The sequence below is a fragment of the Mastigoproctus giganteus genome, chromosome 8 (genome assembly GCF_048544385.1).
Source record: "Mastigoproctus giganteus isolate SK-2022 chromosome 8, ASM4854438v1, whole genome shotgun sequence".
Classification (NCBI taxonomy): Eukaryota; Metazoa; Arthropoda; class Arachnida; order Uropygi; family Thelyphonidae; genus Mastigoproctus; species Mastigoproctus giganteus.
The window spans coordinates 63,580,602-63,602,079 of NC_143582.1; the positions used below are offsets into that span (position 1 = coordinate 63,580,602).

General features: G+C 33.4%; 1 protein-coding gene across 5 annotated transcripts in view; it reads left to right on the plus strand.

The window, feature by feature from the left end:
* Rel (nuclear factor NF-kappa-B family member relish) overlaps positions 1-21,478 on the plus strand; it is a 462,299-nt gene that overhangs the window by 149,190 nt on the left and 291,631 nt on the right. For all 5 annotated transcript variants that reach the window (XM_090380549.1, XM_090380553.1, XM_090380550.1 and 2 more), the window contains exons 4-5: positions 4,948-5,105; positions 20,697-20,794. In XM_090380549.1, the coding sequence (XP_090236675.1) occupies positions 4,948-5,105; positions 20,697-20,794 (256 nt within the window). The remainder of the gene's footprint in view (positions 1-4,947; positions 5,106-20,696; positions 20,795-21,478) is intronic.

Sequence of the window (21,478 nt, forward strand, 5' to 3'; positions counted from 1 at the left end):
AGAGAGAGAGAGTGAGAGAGTGCAACAAGTCAACAAAACACATGAGTCCATCTCATAAAACCACAGACTCAGTACTATGGTGTTTAGAGTTCTCAGTGGGACTCACTCCTCAGAAATGATGGGACTTTATGGAGGATTTTCACATCCAATAGAAAATTTCACAAATACTGTTAATAGAAACATTGAGTAGGTGACTGTCCCTCTAACTTGGCTAACTCTTGTTCCAGAGAACACAGCATCCTAGAGCAACTAGGACTTCAGTTAATATATAGGGTAACCCTGGATCCACCATTAACTGGAATAGAATAGTCAAAGAAACTTCCTGAATATAGAGCAGAGAATGACATTTGTAAACAGTTACAGACAAGTTCATTCAGCAAGCAGCCAACACAGCACAACTGGAGTGTTCTCCCAGTATCTTCCCTTTCTCTGCCTAGGTGATTAGCATGGCTGGAAGCTACTAACCATAAGCCCTTAGACACCATTAAGAAAAATATAACAAAACTCAAACACCTCTTCCTGTATGATTGAGTCCCAAAGATCCTGTACTTTTGATACCTTACCTAGTTCTTTGTGTTCCTTTTGCTATCTAAGTAAAATATCTATGCCACCATCATTAGTATTAAGAGTTGTAAATGATACAAGAGAGTATGTTTATACTGTATCAAAAAAAAAAAAATCATACCACCTATTCATCCCTTCCAATAGTATGTTTAGTTCTTCCTTGAATTTATTCAAACCGTCCACTTCCATAACAACAGGTGGAAGCTTGTTCCAGCAATCAACCTCCAATTGGCTAAAGCATATCTTCTTGCACTTACCTATTCTACAGCCATCCTTTCTCAGTTTGAATTTGTCCCTCAAGCAAGTCATGGTTTTGAATGGCTTGAGCATCTCAGCAAGAGAAAGAATCCCATAACTTTTGAGTCACTCAAGCCATTCAAAACTGTAAACACCTCAATCAGATCACCTCACATGCTTAGTCTCCAGATACTGATATTTGGTAATAGCACCTGGTGGTGCTATTATTAAGAAAAGCTTTTCTTGGTAATAGCACCACCAGGGCTCTGGCAACATATTGGAGTACTTTCTTGATATTCACTTTTGCCAATGGTTCCAATCAGTCATTACCCACACAAATGGCACTTTACCATGACCATCCAGCTTCTAACAAACCAATGATTTGACCTCTTCAAAGTCCATCAGCTGTACATAACATCACGTTATGCATGCTAAAGGCACTGCTTACTCTTAGACAGTTTGCTTATTGCTTTTACTTGCTAAAATTTACACTCATTTTCTAACCTTCAGATTCGTGCATCAGTTTAACAGACATTACTGGACATGCTAGTGCAGCAGTCAGCTTGACAAGCTAGTCATTTACAGCTATATAAAATTTGTATATTTATATGCATTTGTGTGTCAAAGTTACATGTACAGATTTTTAGGTATTATTATGTTGAATATATAATACTAATTATGTTGAATATAGCACTAATATTCAACATAATAAGTTGAATTTAAAAAAATAATAATAAAAAATAAATAAAACAATTTTTTTTTTTTAAATTGATGACTTCTCAGTGTAATTTACTTTTATCTGTCAATATGTTGTGTTTTGCAATTAAAAATAAACTCAAAAGTTAAATCTGTGTAATGTTTTAACACCCTCCCATATGTAAATATTCCCCCCTCATCAGCAGATAAATTTTCAAGTTTTATATCTTTTATTAGTGCTTTATAATGGTGAGGGGGGAGGACTTCACAGATGTCTTTTTTTTTTTTTTTTTTTTTAATGAAACCCCCAAACACTCTAGATGTTAAAATGTATAGTACTTACTCTTGCATAGGTTGAAGGATGAGAAGACTAGTGATGAGAAGTTTACTGATAATCAAAAGTTAATATAAAGTTTGGTGAAGAAAGTTAATTTCAGGTCAAAAGTGTGAATTAAAAAAAAATTATTATTATTATTATTTTTTTTTTTGTAGTAAAATCAGTATTTTGTTCGATTTTTAAAATTTAAGAGTTAGTTGTGCAATTTGTTCAATTTTGTAGAAGTCGCAATAAAGGAATGGCATTGTGCTAGCACTAATATTTCCTGAGCAAAATATATACTTTATTCAAATGTACTTTGGCTTTTTGGGATGTTTTTATTTTTAGTTGTTTTTAATTCATTTCTTCTTAATGTTTGCATTACACTTTTGAGGAAATATCATTGAAATAGTCCTGGTTTGCACAAGGGAGTTTTTCATAAAAAGATAAGGTTCATACCATATTTTACATATGGATGTGGATGATATTATTACATTATCTTTGGCTTACATATCTGTGATATATTTAGTTTGAAATGAAGTTGAGTAAGGTAGTCCAACAGAGGACTCTCCTAGTGTGGGGGAAAATCGAGGCTCTTATTTTGGAAATTGTATCCTACTATAGGATTGCATACTGTTTCAAGGGATTAATAATTGCAGGGATTGAATGCAGTTAAGGCATACATATTTTTGTTATAGTCTGTCTAGGAGACTACTTGTAGCTTAGACTGATATGCGGGTAGGATTGGCTGGCTCTGCTTCTGATTGATAGACCAAAGTGGGAATTCACTATTGGTTGTCTGTCAGTTTATTTTTTACTTTGTGTTTTCATAAAAAATGGAAAGCCTCCAACCTTTTATGTGGTGTAGATTTATGGGAAATTGACTACTGCTATCAGATCAAGTTTTCAGTGCTGATCACTGCTTTCATCAGCAGTGAACTCATTCATTGTGATAAATCACATGACTTATACCAGTCAGCTACTCACTTTGGTTGAATGGGACTTGCTTCAGCAATTTCAGGTTTTTTTTTTTTTTTTTTTTTTTATGAAAACCCCAAACACGAAGGTATCAAAACCTATAGTACTTAGTACCATGCATGGGTTGAAGAGGCAAAGATATGAACACATTTTAAGGATACTTTCAATTTCTTTTTTCTGAACTGAATTTTCTTTCCCCATTTATATTGTGTTTGCTTTATTTGGTTTTCAAGCTTGGAGAATTAAATTTTATTATTTACTTTTTTTAATAAAAAAAAAAAAAAAAAAATCACATCCACACTTACTTATCCTTCCAGATTTTGACCTTAAAGGTCAAGGTAGGTCACAATATGAATCCAGGAATAAAAGATTGTGTTGGTAGCCTAATCCAATGGGCAGTTATTGGCATTGGCAACTTTATTGTGTATCGAAGGCAGATATTGTTAGGATATCAGAGACATGATGTCACACTGAGATAAAAAATGAAATGCAGAATTGGAATTTGGGGAGTACAATGTGTACAGAAAGGATAGTCAGGATAGAAAGGGAGGAGGGGTCATGCTGCTAGTTAAAGGAGACATAAAATTTAAGGAAGTGCATCTAGCTGACATGGGTGGACAGTGCAATATTGAGTCAGTTTGGTATGACATATGCATTGGGAAGGCAAAATTGAGAGTAGGAGTGTGTTATAGGACTGATGACTCTGATGCGTACAATGAACAACTGTACAGAGAATTAGTGGGCCAATAAATCAGATTGTCTTATAATGGAGGATTTTAACTTCCCAGATATTGACAACTTATGGGTTGGTCACTCGTACACTAGCATGGTTTTCGTGAATTTATTGGAAGATTGTTTTCTACAGCAGCATGTTTGAGAGGCAACTAGGGGGAAAATACTCTTGATCTGATTATCAGCAGTGATTATTCATGCATTAAGAATCTGCAGATGAAGGAACCACTTGGTGACAGTGACCATAGTGTGCTGATGTGGTATTAATTTAAGATGTAACTACCATCAGGGGTAAAGGGAAGGGTTTTTTTGCTTCTGTTAAGATGATTACAGTGGTTGAAGACAGTATAAATTCCATACAATGGGATCAACTGATGATGTTATCAACAGCAAATTCTAAATGAGGAGCATTCAAGGAAGTTATCTTGGAAGCTACTAGACTTTTTACGCTAACTAAGAAATACTGTTCAAAGTTTAGGCATAAATGGATGACAGCTGAACTAATGAGACTCGTGGCAGAGAAGAAAAATGCATGGGATGCATGTAAATTTATCAGGTGACACAGAAGACTATGGTAGATATAAGCTAGTCTGTAACCAAGTCACAAAGGGGATTAGGCAAACAAAGGCAAATTATGAGAAATCTTTGGCAAAGGATTCAAAGAAAACAGCAAAGACTTCTTTACTTATGGAAACTCTAGAAGGAATGGGATGAATCAGATTGGTCCACTTGATATCTACAGTTCGATTGTTGATGAACCTGCTGAGGTAACTGACAAACTGAATGAGTATTTTGCATCTACCAAAATATATGGTTGGAAGGTATGATTTCTTAAATTTGATATTGCACTTTCATTATAAAAATAATAATAATAAATAAATAAATAAGATAACTGAAAACAAGCTCCAACTTTCCTCTAAAGTGGACTTGATTAGTTTTTTGTGTCCAGTGTTTTATATTGCTGTGCTACCTGTTTATCCTTATGTTGTTTAATTTTAATTCTTTATTTTTGTTGTAACATTGGTGCACTCATCAATGCTTGATATACTCATTAAATATTAATGACTGCGCTAAGCACTACACTACACTACAATACACTACATCAAGTATTATTGAGTGCACCAAGATTGTGAACACTTCTTTATATCTGCATAGATTTATTTGGATAGTTAATTTTTTAGGAACATATGGCATTCCTGTATATTCATAAAAAAGGCCCCTCAGCAGTGGATGAAATGTAATTTATTGTAACTTTTGTTATTTAATTTTGAAGAATGGTTTCTAAACCAGTTTCTTTCTTACTTTTAGCACCATTAAATAATTGTGAAAGTAAGCTGTAAATGAATTTAAATGCTTTTTTAGATTAATTTCTTAATTTGTGCTATAAATGCAATAAGTATTTGTTCTTATATATATACATACAGTTGGAAAACTATCACAGCTGCAATAAAACTGTGTATATTCAAGCCAGTTTAGTGACAGCGGAAAGAAAGCCACATGTACACAAGCTTTTTACTAAGAATTTTACCGGTGATGATGATGGAACTGTCAAAATACCATTACGTGATGATATGACAGCAGTGTAAGTAAGAATTGAAATTTTGTTGTTGATTAAAAATTTATTCAATCCAGATTAAAGTAAATTTTATTTATTCACGTGGTATCATATGCTGATATATTTGATGAAAGCTTATTGGTTATGAAATATGTAAGGTTTATAATAAAGTTGTTCATTGTGATTATTCAGGCGATCACAATGCCGTGCCATTTAATAGCACTGTACTTAGATTGCCTATGTACAGTTGATAAAATGAAGGCATGTAAGGTGTTACAAGCAGTTTTGAAAATTAACAGATTTAGGCATGTGCACAATCATAACTTCCTAAGCATAACTTTACTTTTATTCCACCTCGGTAGAAAGCTCTAGGCTCTTTCAGATAATAAGGAGTAGCAGTAGATATAAGATGTTCTTAAAAATTTAATTGGTACATGGGTTTGCACAGTCTGAATGTTTTTATCATTCTAATATTTATTCCAGCTGTTTATCTCATGCTATTGCTTGAGTTATGGTGTTTTGAATGTCTTTGTGAGGTTCATTTTGACACAAATAATAATATTGTTCAACAAGGGTTTGTTTTGCCACCTGAATGAAAATAGGTGATTCTTGTAGAAATTTGAAAACTGAATCCAAAATTAATGTAATCAGTTTTGGATTCAGTTCTCCTACCTCGTACAATATTGAAAATATTTGATGCAGAAGCAGTTACCCATCCAGTAGGTGGCAACATAATATGTAAGGTTAAATTAAGTGGAAGATTCCGTTTTCTATCCAGTATTTATGCATGGTTTCAGTTTGTTAAAACAAGTTTGTCAAAAAATGTGTCAGAACTCCTAGGATCCTGAGTAATTTTTGTGATTGGAATCTGTAAACAGGGTACAAATGGAAGTTTTCAGTACTGATGCCTCAATTATTGCACTGAATTTAATGGCATTACAAAGACCCTTGGTTAGGAATGTAACACAGAGGATATTGCTTGTTGGCATATCTGAACTGAGTATGAAGGCAGCATTTCTTCACAGTGGAAATGTATTACCATCTGTTCTTGTTGCTTATTAAACTCTAGTTAAATAATTATATGGAAAACCAAAACAACTTTTGAATTGCATAAAATATTAAGAGTACCAGTGGAGTATTTAGGCTAATCTGAAAATTATATTCAGTGTGATGTATGTAGCTAGGTACACAAACATTTTGCTTTTTTCTTTGTGAATGGAAATAGTTGATAGGGATTGCCATTACGTAGTTAACCATTGCCTGAAACTTACTCTCGATGAAGGCAAAGAAAGAAAGAAAGAAGAAAAAAAGAAAAAGAAAAAAAGAAACTTTTTGAATGAATATATATATATATATATATATATATTATAAATAAAACTCATGAAAATTTTTAAAATAATGAGTAATAGCAGACCTTATTTCCAGTACATTAAATCAGCATTACCACATATCTGGGACCATGAAGAGCAGCAGCCATTTATAACTACTCTCCATTACCTACCATATAACCATATCTTTATCCGTAGTAATAACCTGCTCTTAATGCCACATTGCTCCAATTTATACAAAAATTTTCCCTGTGGAATAGTATCAGTTTATGCCTAATCATTTGTCGTCAAAAGCTTTACTGATATCTCAGTGTGTGATGTGAGAGTTATTCTTTGGTATCCAATTTATTTATGTGACTTCATAAACATTATGAACAAATTGCATGCCAAGAAATAACTGAATCACTACTAATCATATTGGTCAGACGTGATCTCTCTTTAACAAATCCATGTTGTGATTACCATATAGTTCCACTGTGAACAAGATGTTTTTGCATTACTTGTTTAACTGTTAGACACCATTATTTTTCTTAATAGAAGATAAACTTACAATTCTGTATTTACTCACTTCACCTTTGAACCACCCTTTGTGAATAGCATAGACATTTGCATATCTACAGTTTGTAGTGACTTCCTCTGAATCCAAGGATGTTCTTGTTAGTATAGCTAAAAGTTTGACTTCCTCTTTTACTGCCTCATTTAATATAATTGAATTAACAGTATTAATTTCTCTTCCAAATTCCTTTCAGTCATCATAAAATAATTTATATTCCAATCAGTAAATTTACATTGTGAATGTAATGCAAAATATTTTTTCAATTTGTTAATAATCTATAAAAGACCATCAGTAGTTATCCTTTTCTTTCTAGTAGCAAAGAATTCTTGATAGCCCCTTCCCCTGAATAACTTGGGTACAGACTAATTTTTACTTAGTGTAAAACTCTATCTCCTGAAAATTTATATTCATCACATGCATTTTTCTTCTCTGCCACTAGTCTCATCAGTTCATCTGACATCCATTTTTGTTTAAACGTTGACTGTTTTCTCTCTCTCTTAGTTCAGGCTTGTACAACCTGTGGGCTGCATGCTTCCCATTCCTACACATTGTTCTGCCTGTGGTCATATAGATAATGTTAAGCATTATGGGTCCCCCGAGTTTAAAACTAGCTTGTCACAAAATGTAGTTTCAACATTGATTTTTGAAAATATTCATTTTTAATAATTGAATTTTCTGTATTGCTTTCTCGTATTTTATTTATCTCCTCAGAATTTAGAATGTTAATCTATTTATGTTTATTTATCTCCTCAGAATGTTATTAATATTATGTAATTGGTGGATTTTGCATTTAATTATTAAATAGTATGAACCAGAGCTGTAATGTTCAATATGTCCTACACTGATATCAATATTAGTAAAATAATAAGAGAAGTTTACCTCAATATAATACGTAGAACACTTCCATATGATACTCTCCAGCAATTAAAATGAAAAAATCGAAAATCTTAGATTACAGTAAAAAAATAATTAAAAATCAAATGAACACAATTAAAAATCAATCTAATTACAAATTAAATTAATTAAAAGAAATTTAATGAAAGAATTGAAAAACGATTTTCCTTCCCGAAGTGACAATGCTTTTTGACCGTATGTTGTGATCACAGGAATGAAAATTACCAAATAGGAGTGAGCTTAAATAATCCCTATTTAAGTTTCATGCTCACCTCTATTCTGTAATTTTCATTCCTGTGATCACGACATACGGTGAAAGCATTGTCAGCTTCAGGAAGGAAAATCGTTTTGCAATTCTTATGTTAAAAATTTCTTTTAATTAATTTAATTTTTAATTGTGTTCTAATTGTGTTCAATTGATTTTTAATAATTTTTTTATTGTAATGTAAGGTTTTCGGTTTTTTTGTTTTAATTGCTGGAGTGTATCATATGGACGTGTTCTATGTTGTATTATATTGAGGTAAACTTCTCTTATTATTTTACAAATATTATTTATTTGATGTAAAAAAAAATTCTGAAGATCACCATTTGTGACCTTCAGAATTTTCTGTTTTAGCCTCTAATTAAAAAAGGTTCGATGTCCCTGTCTTAGTCGATTATAAAAGCTTAGTAGCTTAATATTATCCCCCAGAATATTGTGTTTGGATTTGCAATTTTTAACAATTTTCAAAGATAACATCAGTTGGTCTTCTGAGAAAGGGTTTAAAATATGCTTCAGCACAAAAATCGCCTTGCAAAAACAAAATCGCTTCCCTCTATTCTAGTCAGTCATTGTTTCTTTGAATAAATCCCATATTAATACACTGTAGTAACTGCTACCTAGCAGTTCTTTTGACTGTCGATTTATAATGAATGATGAATCACTGCCAATTAAGAATATGACTTTCTCTTTTAGCTTCTCTAACATGCTGGTATAGAAATCAGTAATCTGGAAAGTTAAAATAAGATGTTTTCATCTTGTCATGAGTGGTTAGATGAGAACTAGTTCTTCATTATACTTGTCACAGTCATTTGGCGTATGGCGTACAACTCTAATTTTTGTTTTCCAGTGCATGTCTGGTGCCTCCGTAGTCAGGTAGGAAGGAGCAGCAGTGCGTAGCACATGCTTCTTGATTAGACCAGGGTTCGAGCCCGTCACCACCAAATACGGAGGATGCGGAGAGGTCAGGAATGACCACCGCATATTCACAGAGCAATATGGCCTTAGTTGCTAATGCTCCTAAAAACCAAATAACCAACCAAGTGCATGTCTAACTAGACTGTTTGGTTTGGCAAGCAAATGGGAAAACAAAAATTAGAGTAGGAATATATCAGTATTACACAGGCAACCTGTTTACTGGCTCTATTGTTTTCAAATCTGCTGCTTTACAAAAGCACATCCCTCCTTCCTCTTGTAATATCTGTCCTTTCTGCATATATTATATTTACTTTCTTTTTTTTTCTGTATACATTATTTATTGACCCCCTTACATGATGGAGGGGTCCATAAAGCTGCTGCTGTCACAAACTTCCCCCCCCCACCACCATCCATTCATGCCTTGGCAAAATTCCAGATACTTTTAGATTCAGTTCTATCTTGCAGCTTTTTCTCAACATCACCTTATACCAACATATAGGAATTCCTCATTTTAACATTTTGTGCTTTTAAAATATAATTGTTCTGTAGTATCGCTAACATTTATCTCTGTTAAATGTACTCTAGTCTTATTACACCTATCCTTGTTGCAACCTTGTTGAGAGGGCATAAATTCAAATTGAGGAAAGACAGATGTAGGATAGATGTGCGGAAATTTGCCTTTAGCCAGCGGGTGGTTGGTTGGTGGAACAGACTCCCATCCCTTGTGGTGGAGGTTGATAGCCTAAATAAGTTTAAGGCTCAGCTGGACAGGTATTTTGAACAAACAGAGGGGTGAAGTGGAAGTGGTTTTTTTTTTTTTTTTTTGGCTGATGCTGCATAAGCTTGCTTTCTTGCATCAAATGCCTCTACTAATGCTAATGCTAATAAAACATACTATTTTCCTGACAAAAAAAAAAAAAAAAACAGGGAAATAGGCAATAACTACCCTTGTGGGATGAGAACCTTCTGCTTGTGGTATTTGCCATGCAGCAGATGAATGAATGTAGGCTCTACAATAGTATTGAGCAGCTGAGTACTTGATATTAGTCCCCTGATTTCATTCTTTTGAGCATAATGATTCTCTTCTTCAAGCACTATCTACTGGCATTATGTCTACTTGCCCACCAGTTAGATCCCAAATAGGATTGAAGTCTGGGTGGTGGCATACACTTTTAAATAAAAAGAAATATACTTCTTCATTGGGGCAGTGCTTTTTATTTAGAGTAATTCAGTACCAAGACAACTCATGGGAAGGCACCTGCAGAGATTGATGCACTAAGTAGCAAATTCAGTTTGCTCAAAGCTATGTATAAAAAGAAGCTCTACATATAAGTTTTAATTTCTGCCTTGTAAAGATAAATTAAGCAAAAGAATTAGAAAAAACAAAACACCAACTTTCTATACTGCAATTAATAAATACAGAGAGGTCAAAACGTCCCTATGCACCTACACCTCAAATCATAAAATTGTCTCATTCTTGGTATTAATGTTACAACAACAGCTGGTTTATATGACTTTTGATGCATATTGTGCCCCCACCCCCCTTCATTCCTTCTCAGGCAGTTTCACAACATTATTTCTTTAAGTGAAATCAAGTTTGGTTGGGTTACAACTCTAGAAGTTTGTGGGAAAATTTCCTGAAACTCAAGTGCCACACTCAATACAATGCGACAGTTAATTGCCAAGTTTCGAAAAAATGGGTCTGTTTCAAAACTTCTGATGTCAACGTTTGCTCAGATTGTGTCAGTGAAATTATTCTTGTAGGAATGGAATCCCTTATTCTACACTCCACCATAAAATCTCGTCCTTTATCTAAACCATAGTTTTCCAATAAATGTGCTAAAGCTGTTCAAGAGAAGAATGTTGCATATCGTAATTGGCTTGTTTCCAATTCTTAAGTTTCATTTTCTGACTACACCAGAGCTTGAAACAATTGTGAAGCAGTTATTAATCATTCAAAACTAGATTTTGAACAGGCTAAGAGTAGAAAACTTGCTTCTTGCCCTAATGGTAGCCGAGCATTCTGGTCTCTTGCCAAAGCTATTTACCACAACTTTTGCCCATCTCTTCTCCCACCTCTGTCAAAACTAGATGGTTCTATTGTCACTTCAGCCAAGGATAAAGCTGACCTGCTAGCATTCCATTTTCTTCCAACTCATGTATTAATGATCTTGGTAAGACACCTCCCGCCATTCCCAACACTCTCCATTCAATGCCTCCTGTGGTCTTCCGTCCAAAGGATGTCAGAAGAATTTTGATGAATCTTGATGCTAAGAGAGCTCCAGATCCTAATGGTATTTCTCCACTTGTTTTCAAAATCTAAACTTGCTCCTGTTCTTTGCTGCCCTTTTCACTTTCTTCTTCTAAAAGTGTTGTTCCTTTTGCTTGGAAATTTGCTCATATCCAGCTAGTTCCAAAAAAAGGTGACAAATCACTCCAGTCGAATTATCATCCCATTACAATTACTTCTACTCTTTCTAAAGTAATAGAGAAATCAATTAACTGCCAACTCTTAAACTATCTAGAAACCTTCCTTCTCATCAGCGATCCCCAGTATGGATTCTGTCAGTGTCGATCCACTGGTGATATTCTAGCTTATGTTACCCATTTATGGACAAATTCAATGGAAAAGTTTGGTGATACACAAGCAGTTGTTCTTGACATTTCAAAGGCCTTCGATCGTGTTTGGCATAAAGGTCTTCTAAACAAGCTTCCATCTTATGGTTTACCAACTGTTTTTTTTGTAATTGGTTATCCAGTTTTCTTTCTGACCACTCACTGATGGTGATGGTAGATGGCTCTCTGTCTTCTAACTTCTCCACTAATGCTGGTGTCCCCCAAGGTTCAGTTCTTTCTCCCACTCTTTTCCTTTTGTGTATTAATGACTTTCTTCCCTTGACCAGAAATCCTATCCATAGTTTTGCTGATGATAGCACATTGCATTCCACTTTCCAGTTTGAGAAACCTTGCCCTGCTCAATCAGCTTCAACTTCTTGAATATCCACTACCAATTCCTTAAATGCTGATCTCCAGATAATTCTCCAGTGGGGCAATGACAAATTAGTTGATTTCAATCCTTCTAAAACTCAGTCCTGTTTTATATCTTGCAAAAAAGGATTTTTCTGCTCCTGTGCTTATCTTTGGTGGCACTCCAATTTGTAGGCAAGATGATATATCTCTTTTGGGGATTGCCCTGACTTCTAATCTCTCTTGGCACAAGCACATTACGAATATTGCTTCCTCTGCATCTAAAAAACTTGGTTTTCTCTTTCGCTCTTGGCATTACCTTTCTTTCAAACAGCTGTTCACTCTGTACAAATCGCAAATCCGCCCTACCATGGAATATTGTTCCCACATCTAGGGCGGTGCTGCCAAAACCTCTCTCAGGCTTCTAGATTCCATTCAGAAGAGGGCAGTTAAGTTAATTAATGACTCATCTCTAACAGTGTCTCTCCACTCTCTGTCTTATAGACGTTTTGTTTCTGCTGCATGCATTTTCTGCAGATATTTCCATGGGCACTTTTCTTGTGAATTGTCTTCTATAATTCCCACTCTCTCTTTTAAAACAGTCTGAACATGTGCTGCCACCAGCCAACATCCATTTACTGTCCAACTTCAAACTCACAGAACCAGCTTTTCATCTTCCTTGTTCATTCATCCAACTGCTGTTTTAAAAAAAAATAAATAAAAAAAGAAAAGTTATGGACACAAGAAGGACCCAGCAGGCTGTGAGTATTGACAGGGAAAAAAGTGCTGGGTATTTCAAATCGCATATTGCCTAGTCAGAAAAATTCCATTTGTAAATTGGCACAGCAGGTGAGACTCTCATATGGCAGCACACAGAAGGCACTGAATTAAAATTTGCACCTGCATGCCAACAAGATAACATCATTTTATGAATTAAAAGAAAAGGACTCTTTCATGTGAGTTTAGGTACTGCTGATGGTTTCCAGAATTCATTAATGAGAATGGAGAGTATATATTGGAGAGGATATAAATGTCACATTCTTTTACAATGAGATGTGGTTTCATTTATTTGGTTACATTAACAGCCCAAACAGTTGCATGTGGTTAGTGAATAATCCAGATCGCAACTTAATTAATGGACAACATTAATTTATTTTTGATTTTGATTTCAGATCTTTCATGTTACAATTTTTCAGTCTGAAGTGCTTTGGTTGGGTTTTAATTTTCTGGTGGTCAGATTTATAAGTTTTTTGTTTGATATTGTTCACTGTTGTTAGAGGACATTATATTCTGTGCAGCTAATCAATCATGTAATTGTAATTCTTATTTTAATTTTTGTCTTCTTGCTGTTTTTTTTAGTGCTAGTGTTCAATGAATACAGCTTGGCACACCAAATATAGCATTTACTAATAGGCTGCTGATATGACACAAAATTTCTGGATGTGGCTATCATTATTGTCCACAATACTAAAAAATAAAATATTAAAGCATTATAATTACATCAGCATACAGTATTATTGATTACATTTGCAGATTTATTGTCGATTTTTATTTACGATGTGATTCACATATAGTGTGTGCTTGAATAGAGAAATTTGGTCAAGAATGGGAAAGTGATGGAAACAAATCTGGCTCTCAGATTCTTTAATTTTTTAAAAAAATTTCTTTAAATAAAAAAAAAAAACAACTTATTATAAGACTTATTTTAAAGTTTTTATTCTTAAACTTATTTTAAAACGTATATGTATTTTTGCTATATGGCAGGCCCTCGTTATAATGCGGTTCGCTCTACGCTAATTCACTACAATGCTGTTTTTATATTATAACCCATATCTCACTCTAACACTGTCACAACTCACTATAATGCTCTTTTACCAGTGTACAGATTGAATTTTTGGCATGTTTAATGAAAACGTTTCATCTGATGTAGTTGATAGCTTGAAAATGAATAGCAAAGTTTCCCACACTGACTTGCGAAAATTTTCCACTAATTTAATTGCAGTTTCAAGAATGCTAATTTAATTGCACTATGGTGACTTGTTGCAATCAACATTTTAAAAAATGATCAAGTATATTGCTTGTAATATTTGTGTTATATGCATTTATCCGAAGTCTAGTCATCACTCGGTGTTTCTAGTCATCACTCTAGTCATCAACCCATACAGTGTTAGACGTCGTCCGTAACGCACAGTTTACTCAAACATTGAATCATAATTAATGCACCGCAGTTACATTTTCAAAGATTAATAATGTCAGATAAGAATTAAAAAGGAACAACGTCTGGATGCGGTACGAAGCCAACTAAGATAAGAAAAATATTGAATTTGAAAATTAAATTATGTTTTGAAGTGAATCAATTCCGTTCAACGACAAGTGGAAGTGTGCAATAATTTAGGACTGGAAGGTTCAACTGTAAGAACAATTATAAGAAATAAAGAATTCATTTTAGCAGCGGGAAAGACAGTTGTTCCACTGCAAGCAACTAGGACGGCTATTATAATTGAAATGGAGAGACTTCTAAATAATTTTATTGAAGATAATATCCAATGCACAATTCCGTTAAGTTAAATATTATTAAAGAAACAGCAATTAGTCTATATGATGATCTGAAGAAAGCTCAGCTTTTAAAAAAAAAAAAAAAAAAAAACCTTCTCAACAAGTTTTTAACATAAGATGAAACAGGACTTCTTTGGAAACAAATGCCTAAAAGAAGTTTCATATCAAAAGAAGAAGAAGAAGGGAAAAAAAAAAAAAAAGACATTCCAGGCTTCAAAGTGGTGAAGGATCAGTTGACTTTATTATTGGGTGGTGATGCTGCATGGATTTTGAAATAAAATCCCTTTTAGTTTACTAGGAAGACAGCCAAAGTACAACCCAAAATCGACCAAAGTTACGAAAACTCGACAGCCCAGGGCCATCCGATTAATAAATTTATGATTTTAAGTTTAATTTTGATATGTATTATAGTAACTTACCACATGATTATATATATATATACGTAATGGAGAATATTTTATATGCACAAAATTTTAATATTAAACATTTTGAATGACATTTGTGCGTCTTTTCGCTACCGTTTATTATTGATTAGGAAATATCCTATGTATGGCATAGACCTTGACTCACAAATACATATGTTACATTACGGGAATACGGCGCTCACTCAGCACTGATTCACTTAGTGCTTTGTTTTTCAGGAATGAATTATCAGCGTTAAGCAGGGGTCACCTGTATAGGCTTAAAAGATGTTCTGCAGGATATATCAATGTGTATTTATCTGCTTACAAAAATATCTACTAGTTGTTGTGATAATTTTTAATCTTGCTGTAATGTTAATTCATAAAAAATTTAATTAAAATAGTAATTAAAAAATATATATATTTTTTATTATATCAACTGTTATTGTTAAGATAATGAATATGTTAAGAAGTGTCTAATTTTCATTTATTGCCTTTATTTCAAACATTTCTCTGGTATCATGGAAGACTCGCATGCACCAGATAGCGTGACTAAATATGCAAATTGGCATATGTACTCTGGTCTTATTCCACCTATCCTTGTTGCATAAAATATACTGTTTCCCTGATAACAAAACAAAACAAAGGGAAATGGGAAATAACTATCTCTTGTGGGACCAGAGCCTTCTTTCTGCTGATGGTATTTGCCATGCATACATGGCAAATATCACAAGCAGAAAGATAGCTCTGGCATAGCATCAAAGTACTTAATGAGTCCTCTTGATACGAATGGCAATGAACATATGGCAAAGTATTTGCTAGCTAGAGAGTCAAATACATTTGATGATGCCTGCTTAAATAACGCTTTCATTTATCACAGAACAGAAAACTGTACTGTGTGTCAGATGTTAGCAGAATTTGGTCCAAGATTGTTGATTGACGATTAAAAGGTTCATTCTTGAGAACTGTGTGAGAAGGGTGAAAGTGGATTCTAATTTTGTCAAAGTAATAATATGAAACAAAGTAATAATATGAAAATATTTGTCATAATCAATAATAAGAAACATCCCTGTTTCATATTATTGATTATGAAACAGAGATGTATGACTAACACTTTAAACAAATTCCAGTCATCCCAGCTGACGTTGCTAAACTCACTCTATCAAAGGGAAAAAAAGAGAGAAAGAAGGAGTATGACCGGATATACATCATGGATAAAACTATTTTAAAGGGACTGCTCAAAAAAAATCGTGTATTTTAATTTTTTTTAGGAAAATAAATTGAGAACTTTTTGATCAGCTGTGGTACTTATACAATGGGGTGTTTTAAAAGCTCTGAGGCTAGTTAAACCACAGAATTATAAAAGAATACAATGAGGTGGCAGGCATGCCATAGCAGTGGTAGGGTCCTGAGCAACATTCCCTCTAAGTTGTGCGTGCACAAACAGGTTTTGAAATCAGCACATATAGGAAACAACTGCACACAAAAAATTAAATAAATAAAAAAGAAAAAGAAAAAAAAAAAAAGGTAATAAAACAAAACAGAGTCGTATATTGAAATATGCAAAATTGACCACACGCGAGACTGACTGTAAGAGGCCCAACTTGGCTGTGTGTATTATTATTGCTATTCAAGACTTTTGTTGGTGCTCTATTTAGAGACGTTAGAGTAGTCTGTTGGCAACACTGTCTATGCTTCACAACAAGCAGTCTTTTCCAATTTGCACAGTGAGCATTCTTTAACATTGCTATCGTAGAAACGTAGACTAATTATTGTCAAATTTTTATTACTTATTTGTAAAAGTTAATTATTTTATTTATTTATATATATATTTTTAAAAGTTAAAATATTGATTCAATCTGTCAAAAGAGGCGAAGGGTGTTAAGTGCAAAGGAACCACAAGTTCATTTAAAGTGGAATGGCTTGATGAAATAGTAGAAACTGATACTCCTAAAAGTCATTATTTGTTATATGTTTCATTGCAAGAAATATTTATGTTCGATTCAGAAAATGGCATTATATGTTTGTATTGTCATGATGCAAAAGTTCCAAGAGAATTTGCTAGTGTAAAGAGGTGGGACGAGGTTTGACTCTTTAAGGCATTGTCTCACAAGCAAAGTGTCAATGGTGTACAAAAACTCAGACACCAAAATCTTTCACTATCGGCTATAGGGTTGCTGCATATGCCGTGTGAAAGTCCAGATGAACGAGACCAAACACGTTCAAACCCAGAAGAGATTAAAGTGCTTAAAGTGCAACAGTATTCTGTTTGCCATTTAAAATGAACAAGTGTTTGCTCTCATTTCAAGACATTAATGAATGTGTCAACATATGTGAAAATTTTTGATAGTTGGCAAAGCAAAAATTACATGTTTGAATTTTTGGAGATTATCAACAGCATTGTTCTAAAAGAAATGATTGAGTAAATAGCTTCAGCAGATTTTCATATGATGACACTTGATATATCTCTCAACAAATGCCTCATACTATACTTCAAATGTAGGCCTAAAAATTTTACCGTGTATAAAACTTATTTTGGTGGAATAGTGCAGCTTCAGGCTTATGATGCTTCTATTGTTTTGGCAATCAAGCAGTTTTATGCTGACCATAAGCTTGACCTACAGAAAAATGGTACTGTTTACATCTGATGGTACGTCGGTGATGTTGGGCAAAGTTAACCGTGTAGCAGAACAGCTAAAGCGGGACATACCAAACTTAGTTCAACAACATTGTGAAGCTTGGACAGAGGTCAAGTTAATATGATATATTGAAACTCTAACGTGATGATATATACCATGTTTTCTTGGTCCACAACAAAACAGTGCAAATTTCAAGAAATTATCAATGCTTCGGAAAATAAATCTGTTGCTTTCAGACCTCTCAATGAAGTCTGGTGGTTATCCCGGCACTTTGCACTGCAAGCAATAATCAGAAATTATGAAGTGCTGATTGAGTACTTTGAGGAAGATAAATCAAATGATTCTATTTTGAAATAATGTCATGAGAAGGTAACAAACAAATAGCCCTAGAAGTTTTGAATGATGTTTTAGAACTAGCTGCATTGTGTAAACCTTTGCAATGGTGTGGCCTGACATAGCATGATTCAGTTCATTTTGAATGTGGCGAACTGAGCAAGTTAAGAAAGCAGTATCTTGGTGATAATGTTTCATTGAGTGACAAAATTAAGGCTTTACTTAGCAAAATCTGGGAAGAAAACATTGCAGTGGATATGAGTTCTCTGTTGACTTTTATAAACCTCCTTTGTGTTCATTTGGAAGAGAGGTTTCCTGATGAGAAGTTTGCATAGAATGGGCAAATGCCAAAGGCAGGAGAGAGAAAAATTAAATGAATAAAATTATTTATATGCTGTACGGACTGTAATTTTTTTTGCATTATAAATCACATAACATAAGAATAAAACAATATTCATATTAATTTCCTGTTTGTTTGCATTAAAAAATAAAGTAGCATATTTTTCATTAAAACATGCAAATACAATAGTAGCTATGGGAATGGCTGTATTAATAAAAAAAAAATAATTTCAGGTTTATAATTTTACATACACTCAATTTAGTGCACATAAGTTTTTGTCACTGGGAAAAATTTTTTTTTGCTTGCACAGGCCATTAAAAATTAGAGGAAACATTGGCCCTGAGTTAGTAGTGTAGAGGTTTCCATCAAATCACATTGTTTGTATGTGCACTCTCATTGAAAGTAAAGTATGTTTTACTATGCTGTGGCTGCTGTAAAGAATATTTTGTGTGCCTTAAGACAAAGATTATATTGAATTTTCCACAAAGCTTGGAAACATGGCCAAGAGATGTTGAAGTTCCTTTAGTAATAAAGCTTATGAACTGGATGTATTATTTAGGGCATCACTATTCAGGAGTGGAAGGCATTTTAAGGATGACAAGATGGCACCGAAAGGCTATTCCTCCTGCAGGAAAGGCTATAGCGATCCTCTTTTTTGATATTAAAAGCAAAACTAAATCTGCCATTTATGCGATACACATTCTGCATAATTGACAGATTAACCTCTTTACATTGCTAAAATGTAACTTATTCATTCATTTAAAATAGGTCATCCTGCTGTCTGATGAGAAACCAGCAAATCCTAAAGCAGACTATCATAATAGCGTGTAATCTTTTAAATAAATAGTAGTTAGCCATTTATTTAAGAGCAGTGTAATACTAAGGCAACTCATTTGTTGTTCTGCTGTGAGCATTAAGACTATTGCATTAATAAATCAGTTTAGTCTTGTTGGCTGCAAAGTACATGAAAGGACAAGATAGTCCTCTCAACTTAATATAATTTTGATAAGGCTAAATGGAATTAACTGTTTTATAATTTTGAAAATATATAAAGTTAATATTAAAAATAGTGTATACCTACAGGTTTTTTTTGTATTTTTATGGTTTTGTATAAAATAAGTTAGATGAAATATAAACAAATAGCATTTAGAAAAGCATCATATATTTTGGTTTACTTATTAATTTTTCGTTACAAAAATTGTGACGTGGATATAGCAACACAGCAGTACTGTACTACTCAGTTGAGAAGGCATGTTGACCACCTGTCTAGATTCAGAAATGTATCAGCATGTGTAGGCAGAATGTCATAGTCACCATTGGACCTGCATATGCTGAAATGAATACTGTCCACCACGATGTTTTTAATGCACTGGTTACACTCTAATATGTAAAACCCTGTGTTGTGTGTGCATGTGTCATTTTAAATGCTCATGTAGTTTTACCCTTAAGGTGTCCCTGCAATGCTGAGCACTAAATAATCAAATAGAAATTATTATTTGCAGGTGCTGCAGTATTATTTGAGGGATGCAATTTGTAAAAACAGTTATAAAAGAAAAATATCCAGAGTTTGAAAATGCTGTGATATTTCTGCTGCAGGAAATTTTAGGCTAGGTGGGGTACTACTGGCCATCAGAGAGTACAGCACGAGAACATTTATTCTAGAGCTTATATCTTATTCAGTTTAATTTTTGGGCATTCTCAGCTTTGAATTGTGAGCTAAGAGGCAACAAATTTAATGATATGTAGGTGACAAAAAGGCAAGATTGCTGTGCTGAAAATACCTTGCAACAACTAACACAACTCTAATAAAATATGGTAAATGCAAACATAAAATTATATTAAGTATTATAAATAGTTAAATTGTAGTGCTGCTTAAATTGTGCTGCCTGTGTTTTTATAGCATCACAGAAAATTTTGCATGGAAAAAATATAAATATATGTTTAACAGAATAGTTCAGCAGATACTTTTATTTGTGAAAATGAAATAAATAAAAAAAAAGGCACTGAAGGATTACAGTGTATCTTGAATCCAGTAGCAAAAAATAATGAACAGTTACATTGGGAACTTCAGGATTTTTTGTTTAATCTGCATGATTAAAGCTTTTATTTACGACCTTCCATGGAAAAATTGGCTTTTGCCATTATTATAGAAACTTTTTCATGAAAATCGATCCTTTGTATTAATGTGAATATTTAGATAAATTATTAGATATACTTTTTAAATGATGTGCCATTATATGCAGTAATATTTTACATATATAAACAGTTTATCATAGTTAATTGAATTAAATTGATATGCTAAATTCAATTGGATGCCTTTCTTCTGGGATTTATTTTTTATTATTCAGATTTGGTTATGCACTGTATTATTTTATTGAAAATTTTAGCTTTGTGAAGGGGAAATACAAATTCACTTTTCTTACCCAGGTTTCAGAATGTGGGAATTCTTTTTACTGGAAAAAAAGAAGTCCCGGCTGCTTTATATCATGCGAAATTGGCTACTTTTCCATGGAACAGCCTTCCGGGTATGTATAAAAATATTGTATCTTGACATGTTATTTATGTAAAGCTGAGTTGTTTATTGTAATGCAGGCGAGAACAGTTGTAAGAGAGAGAAAGTTCTCCTTTTGTGACAAACAAGGCTTTACTTGATCTCAAACTTTTGCATGCTGAGGAAACTGGATGGATGAAGTAAACAGCCATAAAGCAGCACTTAATTTATCTAAAAAAAAAAATATTTTGGATCTGCTTTCTAGGGACCCTCCATAAATATATGTTTAACAGATAATTAGGGCAGAAATTGCTGGGTCCAAATAGCTACAATGTTCCCTTATCTTATATTACTATGCATAATATTAGAAAAATATAAGAAAAAAGTAGAGCAATTGACAAAGTGGTATGAAAGAAGAACTATTTGAAACAAAAACATTTGAGATTTCCAGTTTAATTAGTTACTTGTTTGAAGTCTTAACTTCAGTGACACAATATCCAACTTTTCATTTTAAGTGCAGATGAACATTTTTGGGAATGCATAATGTGTTCTTTTGCCCGAACTTACTTTGTGTAAATGGAAAATTGTGATGATCCAGAATTCTCCCTCCTTACTAATCAAAAACATTGGATATGCATTTGGCAAATGCAGAAATATGCCCTAAAATGCTTTAAATATGCAGTAATCTTTTACATTTATTAACAGTTTATCATAGTTA